Source organism: Haemorhous mexicanus, chromosome 7 (assembly GCF_027477595.1).
Source record: "Haemorhous mexicanus isolate bHaeMex1 chromosome 7, bHaeMex1.pri, whole genome shotgun sequence".
NCBI lineage: Eukaryota > Metazoa > Chordata > Aves > Passeriformes > Fringillidae > Haemorhous > Haemorhous mexicanus.
In genome coordinates this window covers 40,142,273-40,160,544 of record NC_082347.1, presented here as the reverse complement: position 1 = coordinate 40,160,544, position 18,272 = coordinate 40,142,273, and the positions used below count along the sequence as shown (strand labels likewise).

The following is an 18,272-nucleotide window of genomic DNA, read 5'->3' as shown; positions in this document are numbered from 1 at the left end:
AATGTTTTCCTCCCTCCATCTTTTCTGTGGCCCTGGGTGATGCCTCCTTTGTGTCAGGACCCAGGACATCCCTCTGGCCATCCTGAGCAGCCAAGATCCCTGCCAGGGGTCTCAGAGACCTTGGCACAGAGCCCAAAAATGCCTGTGGTTTTGATTATGACCCGTGGAGCAAGTTACCAGCCTTAGATGAAGATCTGCAAGCCACAACAAATTAGGTAGAATAATAGTGAAATTATCGTGAGGGGAAAAAAATAGATTTTAGGGTTTTCAGAATGGGGGTTCAGGGGACAAGATGGAGGAATCTGGGCACGTCCAGCCTTTCTCCTTCTTCTTCTTGGCCTCCACCTTCTGCTGTGATGGTGGCACTTTTGGATTGGTTTAGAGTAGAAGCTCACTGTCTGACATAGGTGATAGGAATTGGGAAGTTATGGTAAATAATGTACACGTAGTTTTTAGTGTAAAGACACAACACCACCCCAGGGCAGGCAGAGTGCCTCTGTCTGTCCTGCTGAGGGGACCTTGGCAGGACAGGAGAAAGAATTTTATAGATAGGATACAATAAACAACCTTAGACCAAGAAATGGACAGCCCTGACTCCTTCTTCAAGCAGCAGGCTGGGAAAAGAGAATTTCCAACTTTTCTCAGGGTCACTCTGACAAGCTAGAGACCCCGACATCTTTGCTGCCTTTTCTTGCTGTTCCTCCCTTTTTGTCCCTCTTTCCCTCCCAAAGAAGCCTCAGAACTCTTTGCCCCTGTGTGTGCAGGGAGGCTGCTGCTCATGGGTTACTGACACAGCTTCTTATGCTCTAGAACAGAATGTGGTTTTTTTCAACTAATGACACACCCAGAGTTAATCCAGCTGACAGGAATAGCCTCTCTGATGTGGTACCTGACCATTGCACCTTGTTACAGGTGAGCTCCTAATGAGAGCAGAAGGGTTTTAGGGCTTCTTTCTTGGATTTCATACAACCCCAGACTGGTTTGGGTTGGAAGAGACCTTCAAGCCCATCCAGCCCCACCCCTTGCCATGGGCAGGGACACCTTCCACTGTCCCAGGTATTCAGCTGGAACAATAGCTCTGTATCTCCCTCCATTCCAAGTTCTGCCTGAAGTGGCCTGATTATTTTGTATTTTTTCTGCTCTTTCTTTGTGTGAGAGTTTGACAGTTGTATTAAGGAAAAAACAGCTCGAGGGTTTAGGTGTTGCAGCCAGTTCTGAATGTGATGAAGTCAAGGATCAGATGATCTCACCTGGTGGTGATGTGTGCCAGGCTCCTGCCATGGTTTCTGCTGGGGAAAAAAAATTAAAATAAAGAGGAAAAAAGAAAAGAAATAGTTGAAAATAAGCAGCACTAAACAGCTAGGAAGTTAAAATGCTCATTTTAAAGAGTGGCTCGTGTTTATTGTATAACAAAGAGGAAGAACTCCTGTAATTAATATTAACAACTGAGAGCAGATTAGACAAAAAATACCCTATTACCACTTCCTCTAATCCACCTCTAATTGTGTACCAAGCTATCAAGGAGCACTTAAACCCCAAAAAGCCTCAGTAAGAAGCAGAAGGCAATTGTCTGCTTCAGCATCTCCACAGTTGGATGTGGAAGTCATCCAGCTCCAATTGTCTTTTATTTCATCCTTCCAGTGCCTTCACAGCCCTGCAACAGTTTGGGGAATTAAATGGGGTCTGTGGGTGCAGCCAAACACCCAAAACTCAGGAGCTGCAACTGAGAAGGAAATTTATTCCAGGGGGAGAGGACTGAGTTGGTCCTTCCCTGGATTTGTGCAGAACCAGAACATCTTTCGAGGGTGTTCAAACACTTTGCCTGAAAAAAATGTGGATCTGATTACTGCTCGTTTGCATTCCTTTTTCCTTAAGTTTGGGGAAGGCAAAGCTCTCCAGTGAATTAATTAATTTCACTCCATTTTGACAGAGTGCTTAAATCAGCTCAGAAGTGCCACAGCTGAGTAAACCCAGCTCGCAGGCAGTGATTGCTTCTTTTGGAAGGCCCTGCTCAGCAGCAGCAGCAGCTGGAGCAGAGCAGCCAGGAGAAGCACTTCATTAAAGAGCTGTGACAACACTGCTGCAGCCTGGGCTGCTCCTACCAGAAACTGAGCCTTTCAAGAGTGATCAGGAGTTTTTTTCTCTGCATTTGTGCTTTCATGATCTGAGGGAAGATGTTCCACTGTGTCCCAGATCTGATCCCTCTTTAGTTCCCCAGCCCCGTGTGCATCCACAGCAGGTTTGCATCCCACAGCCAGAAGTCTGCAGCTGTCTTTTCCCAAGGCTGGAAGTTATTTTGTTGGTGTGGAATTAAATTGAGATGTTTAATTCACCTGAAATGTTCAGAACTTGTGTGCCTGAGATCTCTCTCTCCCACTTTGTTTATTGATAGAACTATATATTGGAATTATATATAATTATATATATTATATATCTTACAGTTAGCCCTCCAAGGTAGATTTCCCTCTTGAAAGGTCCATCAGCCTTTCCTGTGACAGCCTGGCATGAACTTTGTCCCAAAGAAAATGTACATTGGATCCTTCACTACAAATGTACATATCTGACAGGCTTCTAGGACAAAAGTGTTTTCCCATATCGATCCAAGTGGACACTGCTCCTGTGAAATTTGGATGCCTTCCTTGCCTGCCATTTATTTTTTTTTCTTTTTTAAGTGCAGCAGGATTTTAAGATGGAATCACAGCTCCTTCTGCCTTTAATTCCTGCATCATGTATTTTTGGGTTTCACTGTGAGACAGAAGTTCAAATGCAGTCACCTGCAGCTTAGAGATGGGAATTGTGTCATCCTTATCACTGCTGTGTTTTCCCAAATTCCAGCTCAAAACCACAGCCATCAACCTGCTGAAGTGTTGATCTTCTGGAGACCTGCCCTCACTGTGACCTCTTCAGAAACAACACCCTCCCCTCTGCAGCCAGATAAACTCCTGTCGTCTCCCAGCTCCCTCTTCCCTCTTGAATTATTTACTGAGGTCATGAATTTCTTAGAAAATCAGGCAACAGGACATGGAGAAGTGAAGAGAGCCCTTTCAGGTTGGTGTTTGGGAATTAATTTACTGCCTTGGATTGGGAAAAGGCCAGAGGGAAGATGTGAAACCCCATACACGACACGATGAAATTGCTTCTTGTTGCTCCTTGTTCCAGGTCAGGCAGGTTATTGTGCCTGGAAATTTCTTTTATACAAGATCTTGTTGCTGCAGAGGATGAAGTAATCAAAACCTTGGGAGCCTCAGCAATTTCCCTGGAAAAGCAGAGATGATGTGGGGTCAGTGCCTCACACCTGCTCCACTCAGGCCAAGGCTGCACCCAGCATGGCTTTGAAGAGGTTCTGCCTAAAACAGACCCAGAGAAAGAGTTTAGCAGCAGGAAATTGTGATCAGAGGAGAGGGTGCAGTCCTGGGCTTGCTCTGAGGCTTCGTGGCACCATCTGTGTTTTCATAATCTTCTCTGGAAAAAAGAAGAATCGTTTCTGGGTTGAAGTTGTAATGGGGGAACTGACCAGCACGGGTAATTCTAAGGTTGTGATCCAGTGCTATTCCATTACCTAGGCAATTCCAGGGTTCTAGTGGGCAAACAGCACACTTTAGCTCTTCTTTTTTTGTAAAATCAGACAGATTTGTGTTAGAGTTCAGTGCAGCCTCTCCTGCTGGGAAACTGAGGATTTCTGAGCAAAGCAGCTGCATCTGTGGATTTGCCAGGATGCAGGGCAGAGGAGCTGTGGGATGGGCTGCTTCTGCCATCCCCATCCTTGGGATTTCAAGGGATTTTCTGGGGGAAAATCCTGAGCCAATGTGTATGGGTTGAATCTGAATCCTCTCAAGTCCTTCCCACTGGGGAATCTCGGGATCCTGTGAACTGTTTTATAGATTTATAAAGGCTTGCTATTAATTCATGTGTCCCATTCATTCAACAATCCATGGGGTTATTTTCTGACCTCTGTGAGCCCTGAATGAACCCGTGAAAACGTGAAAGGGGAAAAAAATCCAATTTCTCCTGTCTGAAATGATCTATTTCTTTTGCTGTGGCTGCCAAAGTGAGAGGCACAGTCCCATCTGTCCTGCAGCACTGGCCAGCCTTCCCAGCTCATCAGGGCAGGCACTGAGCACAGACTGCACTGGAGCAGTGCCAGAGAATTTATGGCTGAAGTAAAAGCTGGGAAAACGTGGGTGACTCTCCCAAAAGCTGAGGGAAGTGCAAGGTCACTGTGAGGATCACAAGAGCTGTCCCAGGACTTCAGCTCCTGCAGCATTATTGGGTGTTTGGTGTTTTATTCTCTGAGGTGACCTCGAAGGGAAAGCAGCTCTCCTCTTAGACTCCTTCTAGAGAGGGGAATTGTTTCAGTCCATGAAGCCTGGCATGGAATGCCATCCCAGGCAGGGAGGGCTGACCAGGCAGCAGCCAGGGCTGGGCAGGAGGGGAGCAGGGCTGGGATCAGCCTCTCTGGGATGGTTTGTGTTGGAAGGAACTGGGAAGAGCAGGGAAGGGATTCTGCTGGAGCAGTGAGCCAGGAAAATGACCTGTGAAGAAGGATGGCTGTCAGTGAGGAGGGTTTTTTGGGATTTGTCAGGGTCAGAGGGAGATCTCTAACAGCCCAAGACAGAGGTGAATCAAGATCAAGAGGAGCACTTGGCAGTGTGCAGTTAAAAAGCAAAACTTGCCTAAGAAAGGCCTTGGAAATGTGCAGGGAAAAGCCCAGAAATTGCTGTAACTCCAGCAGAACTTAAATAACATAAAAGATGGTAGGACCTGTCTCTCCTTTGGGGGCTGGAATGAGATGGTCTTTAATGTCCTTTCCAACCCAAACCATTCTGTAAAAGATCCAGATCACACAAAGCAAAGGCACTGTTAAATGATTACATCTCTCTGAGAGATCACAACTTCATCTCCCTCCCTTTATTCCCATTGAAATATTTGGAATAAGCTGTTGGTGAGACAATCCTGAGGATACAATCCCAGTACTACTAATCAGGACCCATGGACAGCACAGCCAGGCACAGAATCCTTCTCTGTTTTACTCCTTGAACCCAATTAATACCAAATGGTTTATTAGCCATCAAATAGCTGATGTTTAAATATTAAAAATGTTTGGAAAATAAATATTTGAGGAAAAAGAGGCCATTACAGGCACTTTCTCTTGGCACGCAATTTATTAATCTCTTTATTGGGAGAAACAAAAATGAGGGAAGAAAGCAAAAGCTTTTTCTTGGTGCAAATTGGCCACAAAGTGAATCTTAAGGAGGAGGATGGAGCTGAGGTACAGAGGAGCCAATTGCTGCTGTGCAGGCTGGCCAATACAGACAAATCTTCACAAAAATCCCTGCTGCAATAACAAAACCCACAGTGAAGAATTCAGGTGTTGTAGCAGACATTTGGGAAAGAAACCCTTACCTGCAGTAAAACACTTCATCAAGGCTTGGAGTTTTAAAATTCAGGCAAAAAGTGTCTGAAGTTACCACTGGCTATTTATAGTCTTAAAAGAAGGGATTTCACAGAGCCATCTCACAGGACTTCTAAATGAAGTTTAGAGAAGCAGCTCAATGATGAACAATGATGAGAAGGAACCACCATGGGAAAAAGAATTCCAGAACAGTTCCTGTCACTGTTGCTGTGTGGATGTTTTTCAGGGAGACATTCACCACCCACATTGTCTTGGTGATTTTGCAAAAATTGCAATGCCTTCTTTGGCCACAAATCCAATTTTTGTGTTGTTTTTTGAAAGTTAAAGAAATTATAGAAGTTTCATTGAAGTGAAAAGAAGTTTATTGAAAGTTAAAGAAATGTTATCAGCCTGCTGTGGTGGGAGGTGTCCCTGCCCATGGTCTTTCAGGTCATTTCCCAAGCCATCCTGTGACTCTGTGGCTGCAGAAGGGTTTGGAATTGAGGATGCTCAGTTGGGTCCACTGGTGGGAATTCACCTCTGGAAAACCCCTGGCTGTGAGAAATGGAATTTTGTAGAAATCCAGTGCTGGATTGCAGCCCAAAGGGCTCTGATATGTGTTGAAAACAATGCTGGGGCCCTGCATTTCTCTCTGATTTTGGTGTAGCTGAATGTGCTCAGTATTTTTAATGCTGTGCTCTACCAAAGGGAGGAAAAATGTTAAATAAACTCTATGCAGATTTTTAGTCACTTTATGTAAAACATCTGAATGTGAGACAGCAAACTGTCCCCAGTCAGAGTTTCCCCCTGACTCTCCAACTTCCATTATTCCCTCATCATTGCACTGTTCTTCCTTAATTCAGGGATTACATGATGGGACAAAAGAAGAAGTTCTGGTTTATTTGAGGGAAAATCACACAAATAAATTTGCATGTCTTTACAAGAAAAGCAACTTCCATTCCAAGGTGTCTTCATACCCACTCTCAACATAGAGGAATTACACAAAACCAGGGTATTTATTAACATAACATTTTCTTTTCCTTGATCCAGTGCTGATGCAAAAAGCCATTTGCTCTTAGGTTTAAATCATGCTTCAATTAGCACAGGTGATTTTAGGTTGTTCTAAAAATCACCTGTGACTTTATTAATCTTGCACAAATCATAGTTGCTTCCTGCACGTGGTGGCTGGAGAATTGGGGTTTACATTTGCTCTAAACTGCTTGTTTTGTTAAATGAAGTGCTTGAGCTAATTAAAGAGGTTTTTGGGGATGTCTCAGCTTTAGCCTAATAAAGGAGAGGCACGAGAAGGTGCACACAGACACTTCTTATTGCCCATAAATCTGATCTTATTGCAACTGTAAACTCTGGAATGGAGTTTTATGGCTCCCATTCCATCCAAAATGGTAGAGGCTGTTACTGATGCTGGATATTGGAATAAAAGCAGTTTTGAATTTTGGGTTTGATTGCTTTCATTGTGAATCATGCCAAAACTGCTGTAGTCATTATCTTAAAAATTATTTAATTAAATGTAAGTATCCAGCTGTGTGTATTTTCAAAGAGCCAAAGTGCTCTGAGATCTTCAGCAGAAGAGCAATATGTGTATTTATGTATCACAGAGTTTGCAAATCCCCTCCCTCCTCAGTTTTCCTCGAATTTCCTTACTTTGGGATATTTCATTTGCAGCCTTAATGATTGGTTTAGTCTCTGTTTCTTGTGTGCAATTTGAATTTTTTGTGATAATAAGCAGAAATGAAGGCCAGGGCTCAGCCAGCACCATCAGTGTGCAGGAGGCCTTGGGCAGAGAGGGGGGTGGGAGCTCAATCCTGCTCTGCCTTCAGAGGAGGGAGTCTAAAATGCCCTGACTCTTCTGTCCACCAAACCTGAGCCTTTCTTCCTCCTGATTTTTCTTCCTCAGTCTCTGCCAGCCCTAATTGCACGTCTCCCTCTGTGAGAGATCATTGTTCTCCTGCCCTTTCACTGCAGGGCCCAGCTTTGTGCCAGCTCCATCCCAGATCCCCAGCCAAGTCGCTCTCCTCTCACTCCCTCTTGGTTTTGCCTTTTTCACAATTACCCCTATTTCTCCTGTTTAAGTAACTGCCTTTCCCTGCTCACCTCTGAATTCATGTCTTGGCTCCCTCATTTATCAGGGTCCTTAATCTTATCCTCCTCTGGGATGAGCTCATCTCTTCTCTCACCTCCCTTCCCTCACCTGATTTTTCAGGAAATCTGTCTCTTGATTATTGCCCCTTTTTTTTTTTTTTTTTTTTTTTTTTTCCCCCATTCCGGTGACATCCAACCCCTTCACCCAGCCAGTCCCAGTTCCCCTCCTGCATCCACACAGGAATCTGTGCTCCCTTGGATGTGCAAATCCTCAGCCTGTTCCAAACCCCAGCAGAGTTCAGCTCAGGCTGCTGCCCAGACTTCAGCCGTGCCTCCGAGTTAATGATGTGAATTAAGGAGTCAGCATTAGCTTGGAATTTTCTGGCTTTTGACTTTTCTTCTCACAGCTTGACGTTTTTGTAATGCTCTGTTTTTCTGAGACTTAAAAAAAATAAAAAAAAAATCAAAAAAGCCAACCCAGATGGGGAATAAAGTGCCAGCAGGATGTGCTTTGGCAGTTCTGCCACAGCTCCCTGGGACTGTCCTGGAGTGTTGCCCCTCTTGGTGCCACGTGCCAGAAGAGCCACATTTGGTGTCTCAGAATCCCAGGATTATTTTGGGTGGAAAAAACCTCCAAAATCATCGAGTCCAAGCCGTGCCCAATCCCCATTTTGTCCCCAGCCCAGAGCACGGAGTGCCATGTCCAGGGATTCCTTGGACACCTCCAGGAATGGGGATCCCACCACCTCCCTGAGCAGCCTGTTCCTGTGCTTCCAGTCCTCTCCAGGAAGAAATTCCTGCTGTGCCCAACCTGAGCCTGCCCTGGCCCAGCCTGAGGCCGTTCCTTCTGCTCCTGTCCCTGTTCCCTGGAGCAGAGCCCGACCCCCTGGCTGTCCCCTCCTGGCAGGAGCTGTGCAGAGCCACAAGGGCCCCCTGAGCCTCCTTTGCTCCAGGCTGAGCCCCTTCCCAGCTCCCTCATCCCCTCCTGGGCTCCAGACCCTTCCCAGCTCCGTTCCCTTCTCTGGACCAGACCCAGCCCCTCAATTTCCTTTCTTGAGTGAGGGACTCCTAAGTGGGGACAGGATTCAAGGTGCTCCTCAGCAGTGCTGAGTACAGAGGGAAAATGCTGAGAGTCTCACCCCAAAGTCAGCTCAGCCACCTGGGGCAGGTGCCACCATGGGGAGGTGGCAGTTCTAGACAGGTGTCCCAGCAGGGAACACATTTCCTGCCAATGGTGCCAAGGAACAGTGGAAAAAAAGGGAAATCAGTGAGGTGACAAGCTGGGAAACAGCCAACTGGGAAGGGTCAGCCCCCAGGCAGAGCAGGGAATTGATTCACTCCCCTCCCAGATGCATCTCACTGATTTCCTGCAGCACCCTGACAGAAAGCAGATACTGCAGTGATAGCTAATTTAAAGGTATCAATAGAGAGTCACACTCCAATCTGCTGAATCCCAAACCTTTCCTGTGGGCACACCACCACACCACACCTCCCCAGCCACAGGATATGCTGAGGCTGGGTGACATTAAACAAATCTGCTCTGAACTGTCACAGACTGGGGCTCTGCAAGCCATTTCCAAGGTGTGGCACAGCTTTGTACATCCCAGGAATGATTTCAGGCAGTGACATGCATGGATGCAGCTTTGCACAGCTGCATTTTCTCACAAGCAGTATCATACACTGTATCCTGCAGGTCAGAGCAGGATATATCCATATCCACATCCACATCCCACCTCAGCTGCCTGGAGGAGACAAATGGAACCAAAAATGTTCGATTTGAGCAGAATTCCATCACCTGGATTTTTCCAATGGAATAGAGTTTGGCCCTGGGATGTGGTGTGGTGGTGGATGTGGCAGTGCTGGGTTAATGGCTGGACTCAATGGTTTTGGAGTCTTTTCCAGCATGAATGATTCTGTGATCTCAGAAAAGAAATGATAACGTAATCAGGGCTTAAAGAGTTACTGGGTCCCCCTGGATGCAGACAGAGAGATACAACTCCTGTTTTGACCAGCACACCTTCAATCTAAAACTGTTTCAGAAGTTCCCTTTGTGTGGATTTTTGCTCTGATTTGCAGAGAAGCTCCAGCCTGGGTTAATAATACAGTGGCAGCACTTCACAATGCTCTCCACCATCCAGAAGTAGCTATTAAACTGTCAACAGCACTAAAAGATGATATTTTGATGGCAATGGATAGGAACCCCATCTCCCTGCCCGTGCTACTCAACATTTCTGCAGCTTTCAAGTGCAGTCAAGCATAATTTGTCACTGCCTTGCATATGTGACACAGTCTGAACAGGACTCTGAGCTACAACTCTGTCAATCATTTTTTTTCCCAGGCAAAACTCATGCAGCACCAACAGACAGCAATTCCCCTTCCCTTCCCCTTGCACTCTTTGCTGCTCACCATCCACCTGCAGACCTCTGGAGGGGTGGCAGGACGTGCCAGCTCTGGGGCTGGAGCTGACAGGGAGCTGCACAATGCCCTGCCCAGCTGCAGCCAGAGATACCATTGAGTGCTCACAGTCAGGGCTGGGTTTGGGCTCAGAGCATCCTGCTGGGAAACGCTTCCAAGGGCTGGCTTGGCCAATATCTGGCTGGCTGGCTTGGCCAATATCTGGCTGGCAGTCTTCTTCCCTGCAGCCTAACCTTTCCTTTCATGCTGCACACATCCTGAAGGACATTTCCAGCACTCAGTTCAGGTGAAAACACATTATTTGTTGGCCGTTGTCACAAGTCCTCCATAGGAGGGGGTGACCTCAGCAGTGATCTCTGTAATCACCACCTCCAAAGTGCACCTGCAATCTGGAAGGAACAGCAGATCCTGGTTGGTGCCAAAATCCAGCAGATAATCACAAACCCTTCTGTCCCTGCTGCAGTTTTAAGCTGGTGATCAAAGTCTTCAAAGTCATTCAATCCAATCTACATCAAACACTGAATAAAGTTGTGTTTTTCTCAGTCTAAACCTGTCTAGAGTCAGAATATTAGAGGCAGAAATAAGCTTCATTTATAATTCTCAAGCAAAATCAAATTATTTAAGGTCCCTGTGCCCCAAGTTGTTTTCCTTTCTTATCCTAACTAGAATAATGGGAAAAAGGTGGGAGGAAAAGTGCATCCACCTGGGCTGCTCTAGAAAGGCTCAGCAGCCAACGTTTTGAAGTCTGCCATGAAACATTCATCAGCCTCATTTGCATTACAATGTCATGGTTCTCTGGGTGAAATCCTGAAATCGCTGCAATTTTTTTTTTTTTATTTACTTAAAGATTGCTAAAATCACCTCATGCAGCTGATAGGAAGGTAGTGGAGATCCAATGAACAGCATGAGCACGATGCAACTCTAAAAGGATTTAAAGGAATCTGCTCTTACATTCTCTGCATTTTAAGTTCTGTAAATTTTGCTGTTTGTTTGGCAAAAGCATATTTTCTGGAAAGGTATCTAAGAAATGCAGGGGTCACTGGTGTACTCAGAACATTTCTGTAGCATGTAATCACTGTCTCCAAAGAAATATCTACCTCAGAAGTACTTCCAGGTATTTTCTCCTTGAAAAACCCTTGGTGCACTGTAATCAAATTAACTCTCAGTATCCTTTTGGACAGCAAACCAGGCTGAATCACACGTTTTTAATTCTCCTTAGTGAGTTCAAATAATTTCTGAGCAGTTTTTTCTATTGTTCTATTTAGAATATGGAGACTGAAATTAATGCAATATTCCAGCGCTGCTCTTAGCAGTATTAGAGAAAATGATGTCAATCTTTGTTTACACCATTAAGACATTACATAACTACACAGGTAAATGATTAAAAATCCTTCATTGTGTTCCATCATTAATCTTGAGATCAATTATCAGAAGGATGATTATTAAATTGTTATTATATTCAGTTATTAATGATTTCTAAATGGCAAACATCGAGCAGAAAAATGGCGCTACCACTGATTATTTTAAAAATTTGCAATAAAAAATTAAAACATCCAGGTGAATATATCACCTTCAAAATATAATTTCAAAACACTGCAATAGATTCTGGAGTGAATTAGGAATTTGCTGTGCTTTTTACCCCCCTTTCATGCTTAGAACAGGAACATTTTGGCCAACAGGTGTTGGCTATTTAAAAGTCCAGGAGGTCATTACAGAAATATGTGCAAGAGCAGATCTGGACATTTCCTCTTAACTTTGCTCCAGAACACTCAGAAGGAGGGACACAACTTCAATATTGAAATCAAGAAACTGAACTGCTCCCAGCAGCCAAGGGTGAGAGGGCACAAGCGCGACACGGCTTGTCGCCACCTGCGCGCCCAGGTTCGTTCAATCCGATTTTTGCGGGACGCAAATCACCCAGCGAGCGGCTGAGCCGTGGCTGCCGGAGCAGAGCAGCTGCTGTGGGCGCTGGAGGGTGAATAATTGATGTGCTGGCAGCTCCGGGCTGGCCCTGGCGCTGTCACCCGGCGGGGAGCGCATCCCGGGGATGCCCGAGCGCTCCCGGGACGCGCAGCCCTCGGGCAGCCGCAGCTTCTGCACCCTGGGCTGGAGGGAACCGCGGCTTTGGGGTGAGTCTGGGCAACTTCGGGGGGTTCTGAGCGTCCTGCCAGCTCCTTTCGCTCCGGTGCCTCTCCTTCTGAAAACAGACTCTGTTCTTTGGGAGCTTGGAGTGAGTTTAAAAAAGCCTAAAAAGGCAGGAAGTGCCTTTCTTTTTAACCCTAGGGAATATGTAAACAGTACCTACAGAACTGGCTCTGATGAGCTTCATCACTTATGATGAAGCTGTTTGAAATTATCTGGTGGCATTTAAGTTTTCAACCCCTACCCCGTGGCAAGCTACTAAAACTAAAGATATTTATGTTTCCTTTTATAATTTTCCCAAACTGAGATTAATGTAATTCGCTGTCAAATGTGAGAACTTGAAAGAAGTTTTGTTTTCCATTAAAAAAAAGTTGGTTCCCTGGTGGAAGTTTAACTTACAGTGTTGTTTTTATTCAGTTAGAGACATTTCTCAATGTCATTTCTCAATGACCTGAGACCTGCATTAAGTTCTTAATTAATAACTCTGCATTAAGTGCTCTATTTTACCATAAAGTAGTGGAAAAGTAACTTAATTTTCCTAAGGATAGGAAGGAGATGTATTTAATATATAAAGCACATGGCAGTGACAAACTAAAGCTACTCGCACCTTTTCTTTATAAGGTGAAAAACATCAAACTTTTTTTTTTTTTTTTTTTTTTTTTTTGTTTGTTAATCATTAACAGCACCTACCTACAATACTTGTTTCGACTGTCTGAGGGCTGTTATTTTCCAGCAGTGATCCTGCCAGCAGTGCCTGGGAGCTCTCAGGTAACTCAGTCCTTGGCACAGTTAAAAATTGATACAAAAGCAATCAGCTCCCGAGAGCAGAGGCCAGGGGTAGGAGCAGAGATGTGAGCTGAATCATGAATAAGCCTTGATTGTGACTAACAAGTTCCCTCTCTTTTTATTTGTTTTTAATTGCATAGTCCACATTCTGCTGCTTCTGCTTTATTTCCTTTGTTTTGATCACAAAAGCATTTCTTCTTTGGCATCTCAAACCCAGCCAAATTTCTAAGGGATACAAGTCCAGCACAATGATATCTGGTGCTAACAGTAATTAAATGCCCATGTTAAAAAAAAAAAAAAAAAAAAAAAAAGAAAACAACAAAAACCCGAGAGGTGAAAACAGGGATGTGTAAACACCAGGAGATATGCAAAGAATGGATGTAATCCTGCACTCCTTAATCATGGGAGTCATCCTTATGCAGGAAAATAATCCTGCTGCTTTCAATAGACATCAGTGGGTGCTGGAGCACCAGGCCCAGCTTTTCCAAGCAGATAACAGTGTTTTACCTGGCTTTTTTCTGCAGTGCAATTTTAGCAACACAGCTCTTGGTGATGTGTTTGAATGCATTAGTGATAATATTAAATTAGGCTTTACATGATGTCCGTTTTGCCTCTGCAAGTGTGAAAGAGAAAAATGGGATAATGGATGAGATGTGGCAGGGAGAAGGTACAGAGCTTAGTTTTATTGGCTACCCCTGTTCCCTGTATTTGCAAATCAGTTTTGGTCCATGGGATGGATCAAATTTGCTTTTTTTTTTTAGGATAGGATGCAACTTTAGCACCAAAAAACTCCTGAAATCCCTCAAAGTATATTTGGTTCTCCTTAAAAGTGATGTTGGTAAATACTGCCCATCTGATTTAAATACAAGGGGATTGTGATAATGCCCTGGGAATGATTTTTACTGCTGTGATGCTCTGTGATCTTGCAGGAATGACACATTTTTATATAAATGTGGTGGTTTTGGTGCCCTTCTCACCAGCCCAGCTCAGCATTTCTGAGCTTTGCCCTCCCAGCCCATGTGGTGCTGCCCTGTAATCCAGGAGGGGGCTTGGGAGCACCTGAGTGCCCTTCCCCAGGCAGAGCATCTGTTAATGAGGAAAACTAATTACTTAAAAGCTTTCAGCAGGATGGGGCTGTGAAGTATAAATAGTCATGAACTGCTCCTGGTGCTCTGAGTTTGTGCTGCTGCCAGCAGGGGTGGGCTGGAGGGGAGTGAGCCTTTGCAGTCACTGCTCTGTGGGGGACAAGGCTCTTCTGAGCCCCCAGAAAGGGGGAAAACTAGAAAAAATTACAAGTGAAAATGCACTGGGTGACGATTCCAGATGGTGTTAAAAACTTGCTCTGAAGTGAGGTTGGCACTAAGTCTCCATTGGCTTTTTGTTGTTGCACTGACCTGTCGGGAACGAGCTGGTTTTCTTCCATCAGCTTTCTTACATGGGGCTTTCTATTTAAAAATGAGGTTTGGTAGATTAGCACCATTTCTTTGCTACAGAAGCAGTTTAAAGCTCTCAGAGAGCTGGCAGTCATAAAATGACACCAGTGCCAAGGGCTGGGGGGACAAAGTGGCAGCTGTAAGAGGCTGGAGTGGCCCTGGGCAGCATTTCCCTTCTCTTACTCCATGCAGAGCCCCAGCAGCAGCAGCAGCTCTCTCCAGGGAAGTCCTTTTCTGTCCCTGAACCCTGCCCATGGAGAGTTCCCAATCCTTGGAGAACCCCACAAGCATTGGTTGCACCCTAATTTAAACTTTATCCATTTTGAAGGAACATTTCTTACATCTGTTCTTTTTTATTGAGTTCTACCTATAAAAATCCAAACTACACATGCAGCAATTATGATTTGAGGCTCTCCTTCTGGCAGTGGGCATAGGTCAAGGGCCCATTTTAGTTTTTATTACTTTTTGAGAATTTTAGAGGCGGCTGTTGAAGCAAATTTCTTGAAAAGTTTTTTTAAACTTGGCCAAAACGTGCTCTGGAATGGTTCAGCCTGTTTTGTATCAAAAATTGTGCATAGAACAGCAGGGTTTGGGGTTTTTATGGGGGTTTTTTGGTTTTTTTCCCCAGCAAATTGTGTATAGAAAAGGTGTTTTCTGTGATTATTTATGTGTCATTCTTATATCTCTCCTTTTCGTGGTTGGTCCTTGGTCAAAGGTTGGACTTGGAGGTGATTTCCAGCCTTAATGATGCTGTGATCCTGTGACTTTGAGGTCCTTTCCAACCTCAGTTATTCCCTGATCTTGTGATTTGAAGTGGAGAAGCTGAGCTGGTGTGAATGTACATGTTGTGTTTAATGCATGACTACAGTCAGATAAAACTGCAATGCATATTTTTAAAATTAACGTTTTCCCTTGTCCTCCAGGAGTTCCTCTGCTGCAAATCCCAGCCTGGGAGCAGAGTTCCCAACAGCCCTTGCTTGTTTGTGCTCCAGCCCAGCCCCAATTTCCCCCCGTGGCATTTTCAAGGGTGTTCTTCTCCCCTGCAGTGCTGCTGCTGCTCCATGAGACATTTCTGCATCCCTGGGGAGAGCAGGGGACAGCCCCACTCCCACCTCTGTGTGTGGTCCCAGCCCAAACCTGTCCCAGATTGCCATCAGTGCTGTGCAGTAATCACTGAGTTAATTGGTGATGCTGTAACACCTCAGTCACACACCTGGCAACCCACTGAGCAAACTCCTGTGGGGAACAAGCCCTGACCACAATCTGTGAAAAGGGATTTTCTTCCTGCCCTCCCTGCAAAGCACCAACAGCTCTAAGTGTTGTGTCCCCACTTGTTGATGGTGTGTTGCCATTAATAATTATTGGGGTCCTGCACAGGCTTGCATCACAAACAGCTGAAAATGTCTTTAGTGCCCGTGGCAGGAGGTGGAATGAGGTACAGAAACCTTTGTTGGTGATTAAAGCCCATCAGTGCAGGATTTATGAGGGGCAGAGGACAAAACTGTGCAGAAAACTCACAATAGCCAGTGACAAAATCAGCTATTGACAATTGCCTTGGCTGAATTTTGGAAAAAGATTGGAGTCAAGAGAATATGGACACATTTTCCCTTGTGTCTGTAGGATAAATATATGGCAGAAAAATAAGTATTTTGGCAGCAGAAGGCAGCTCTGGCCACATGGCCATGGGTGCTCTGGGACACCTCTGGGGTTGGGTTTCAGATCTCTGGGTTTAAGTGATTGCATTTAGTTTTGTGCTTCTATTGCTTTGCATTCTTAGTGCCACGTGGAGCTGCCAGCATGGAAAATGGGTTTGGGAGGCTGGGCAGCCTGGGGAGATCCCTGGCAGGGCTTGGCTCTGCAATTCCCATGAGAAGCAGGGCAAGGCAGAGCCAGGGCCACACATGCTGAGCTTCTGCCTCTTCTGAAACCAACTGCTGCTCTTTGGAGCATTCAAAATTATCTTTAAATTCCCTTTCTGGATAAAATCAGACTTTAACAGGGAAAGTTCCCAGAACAAGAGAACATTTTTTTAATGTAGTTTTAGTTAACAGGACACCTTTAAGAACAGATTATACTGAAAGCAAGGTTTAATCAGCATTAGGTGGCTGGTCTCACTTGGCTCAGTTTTCTGTGGCTGAGGGACTAAAACTGAGCTGCCCATGAAATCCCTCCCCTGCATTAATTGCCAGCATTGCAAAAGCAGAGGAGCAGCCTGCAGGGAGGGTCTGTGCCAGCCTGCAGGTGACTGCACCAAACTCCTGCTGTTCAAACAGCAGTTGAAGCAGTGTGGTTTTAGTCCCATTTTCCATGCCTGGAGCTGGTGGAGTTCCCACAAAGGGCATTGTCCCAGCATGTGACACACAGGGAGGGCACTGAGGGAGGATGCCCTGGCCGTGTACAATGAAATGCTCTCTCCATGGAAAAGGAGAGCTGATGTCACTGTGCAGCCTCAGAGCTGCCCAGTGGGGACAGCCTTTGCCTGCTGGGCCCAGAGCTGAGCCACCCAAACTCTCCTTTCCCCCTTTTATCCTCATCCAACTCAGCCTGAGTTTCTCACAGCTGAATTTCCTAGCAGGCAAACGCCGCTCGCTTCGGGTTTTTTCCTTTCCTTCCTTGCCTGCACAACAGCTCCTGACCTACTTCTGCCTTTTAATTGCTGCTGCATTATGAATTTTAATTCCAGCCAGAGTCCAGATGTGTTGAGGATGCACAGCACATGCCAGGGCCAGGCCATTTATCTCCCAGGCCAGTCTTTCCTAGCCCTTTGAATCCAGGGGCCCCTTAACCTTTCTGAAAAAATATCTGAAGCCATCATCACGTATTTCACTGTTGTCTGCTGATGGGAAATGCAGATAATAACTGCTAATCTAAATGCTAATATGTATTTTCTCTGACAGCTTAGTTGGTTTTACTGTTCTTTAACCTTTGGCTGAAAATATTAATGGAGATGGATGTGAGCCTTGTGCTTCCATCCCCCAGTGCCCAAATGAACCTGGGCACTGACAATTTATAGGTCAATTTATGTTTTTATTATTATACTGGATACTTTTTGCTTCTTTTCATGGCTCTTTTTGGGGAATTATGGACATTGGAGGATGAGTGGGTCACTGAAAACTCAGAATTCTGGATTGGGGGAGATCACAGCTTGATGAACAAGGATTTAGGGTTAGCATTATCCAGAAGGGTTCTGTGAACTTTGTTCCCCAAAAAAAAATATCCTTTTTTACTTCCCTACACTTGAGAAGAAACACTGGCTACAGGTGCTGCATTTTGAGCATCTCAAGAATTTCCTCTCCTGGGGACATTGTTTTGCTTTGCTAAGATCTCCCTCTTTTTATTCCACAGAAATGGGAAATGAGGACAAGTTACCAATGTGTCTTCTCCTCAATTAAATTAACTCACAGAATTAAAACTCAACTCAAGAAGAGCTTTAATTTTAATCATTCTGTGGTGGTAGCTTGTGAAGGACTCAGGAATCCTTTGGGAGAAGGAAAAGAAGTGTATTTAAAAACATAAGCTGGTTTAGCTCAGGTTTTTCTGGGATACACTAGATTTTAATTAAACAGGAGTTTAATTAATTATAATTAATAAGTAGAATACAGAAAAGGAGAGCTCCTGATACTCTGGAGAGTCAGAAAATGAGGAGAAAACTGGGGATGCAGCCTCAGACAAGCCCTGGGAATGTGGCTGGGAGGAGAAGTCCAGGGAAGGACAGCACACAGAGGAGGATCCTTCCCTCCACCATTCCAGAATCCTCTTTCCCATAAATATTTTCCAGTCCTTTGCTTGCTGGTCACTCTGCCAAGGGAGGATTTAACAGCACAGATGCATCAAATCATTATCCCAGTGATGTATTACAGGTACAATGTGTATTGCAACCTGTTCTCACAGCAGCCAGAACGTTAGTGCCTGATATTATTACTGATACTTGATGTACAATCCAACTCTATTTAATTAGTTCACTAAAATGCATTTTCTGCCAGAGATATAGTGAACAGGAAGGA

The 18,272-nt window shown here is 44.9% G+C and overlaps 1 protein-coding gene across 6 annotated transcripts in view; it reads left to right on the top strand.

The window, feature by feature from the left end:
• Window positions 1-18,272, top strand: part of C7H10orf90 (chromosome 7 C10orf90 homolog) — a 103,131-nt gene that overhangs the window by 27,914 nt on the left and 56,945 nt on the right. For 2 of the 6 annotated variants that reach the window (XM_059852210.1, XM_059852209.1), the window contains one exon: window positions 2,836-3,048. The exons of 2 other annotated variants lie outside the window; for them this stretch is intronic. In XM_059852210.1, the coding sequence (XP_059708193.1) occupies window positions 2,991-3,048 (58 nt within the window). In that variant the 5' untranslated portion in view covers window positions 2,836-2,990. Of the gene's footprint in view, window positions 1-2,835; window positions 3,049-11,886; window positions 12,037-18,272 lie in introns of those variants that run through there. 2 more of the 6 variants (XM_059852213.1, XM_059852208.1) reach the window with 2 other exon arrangements.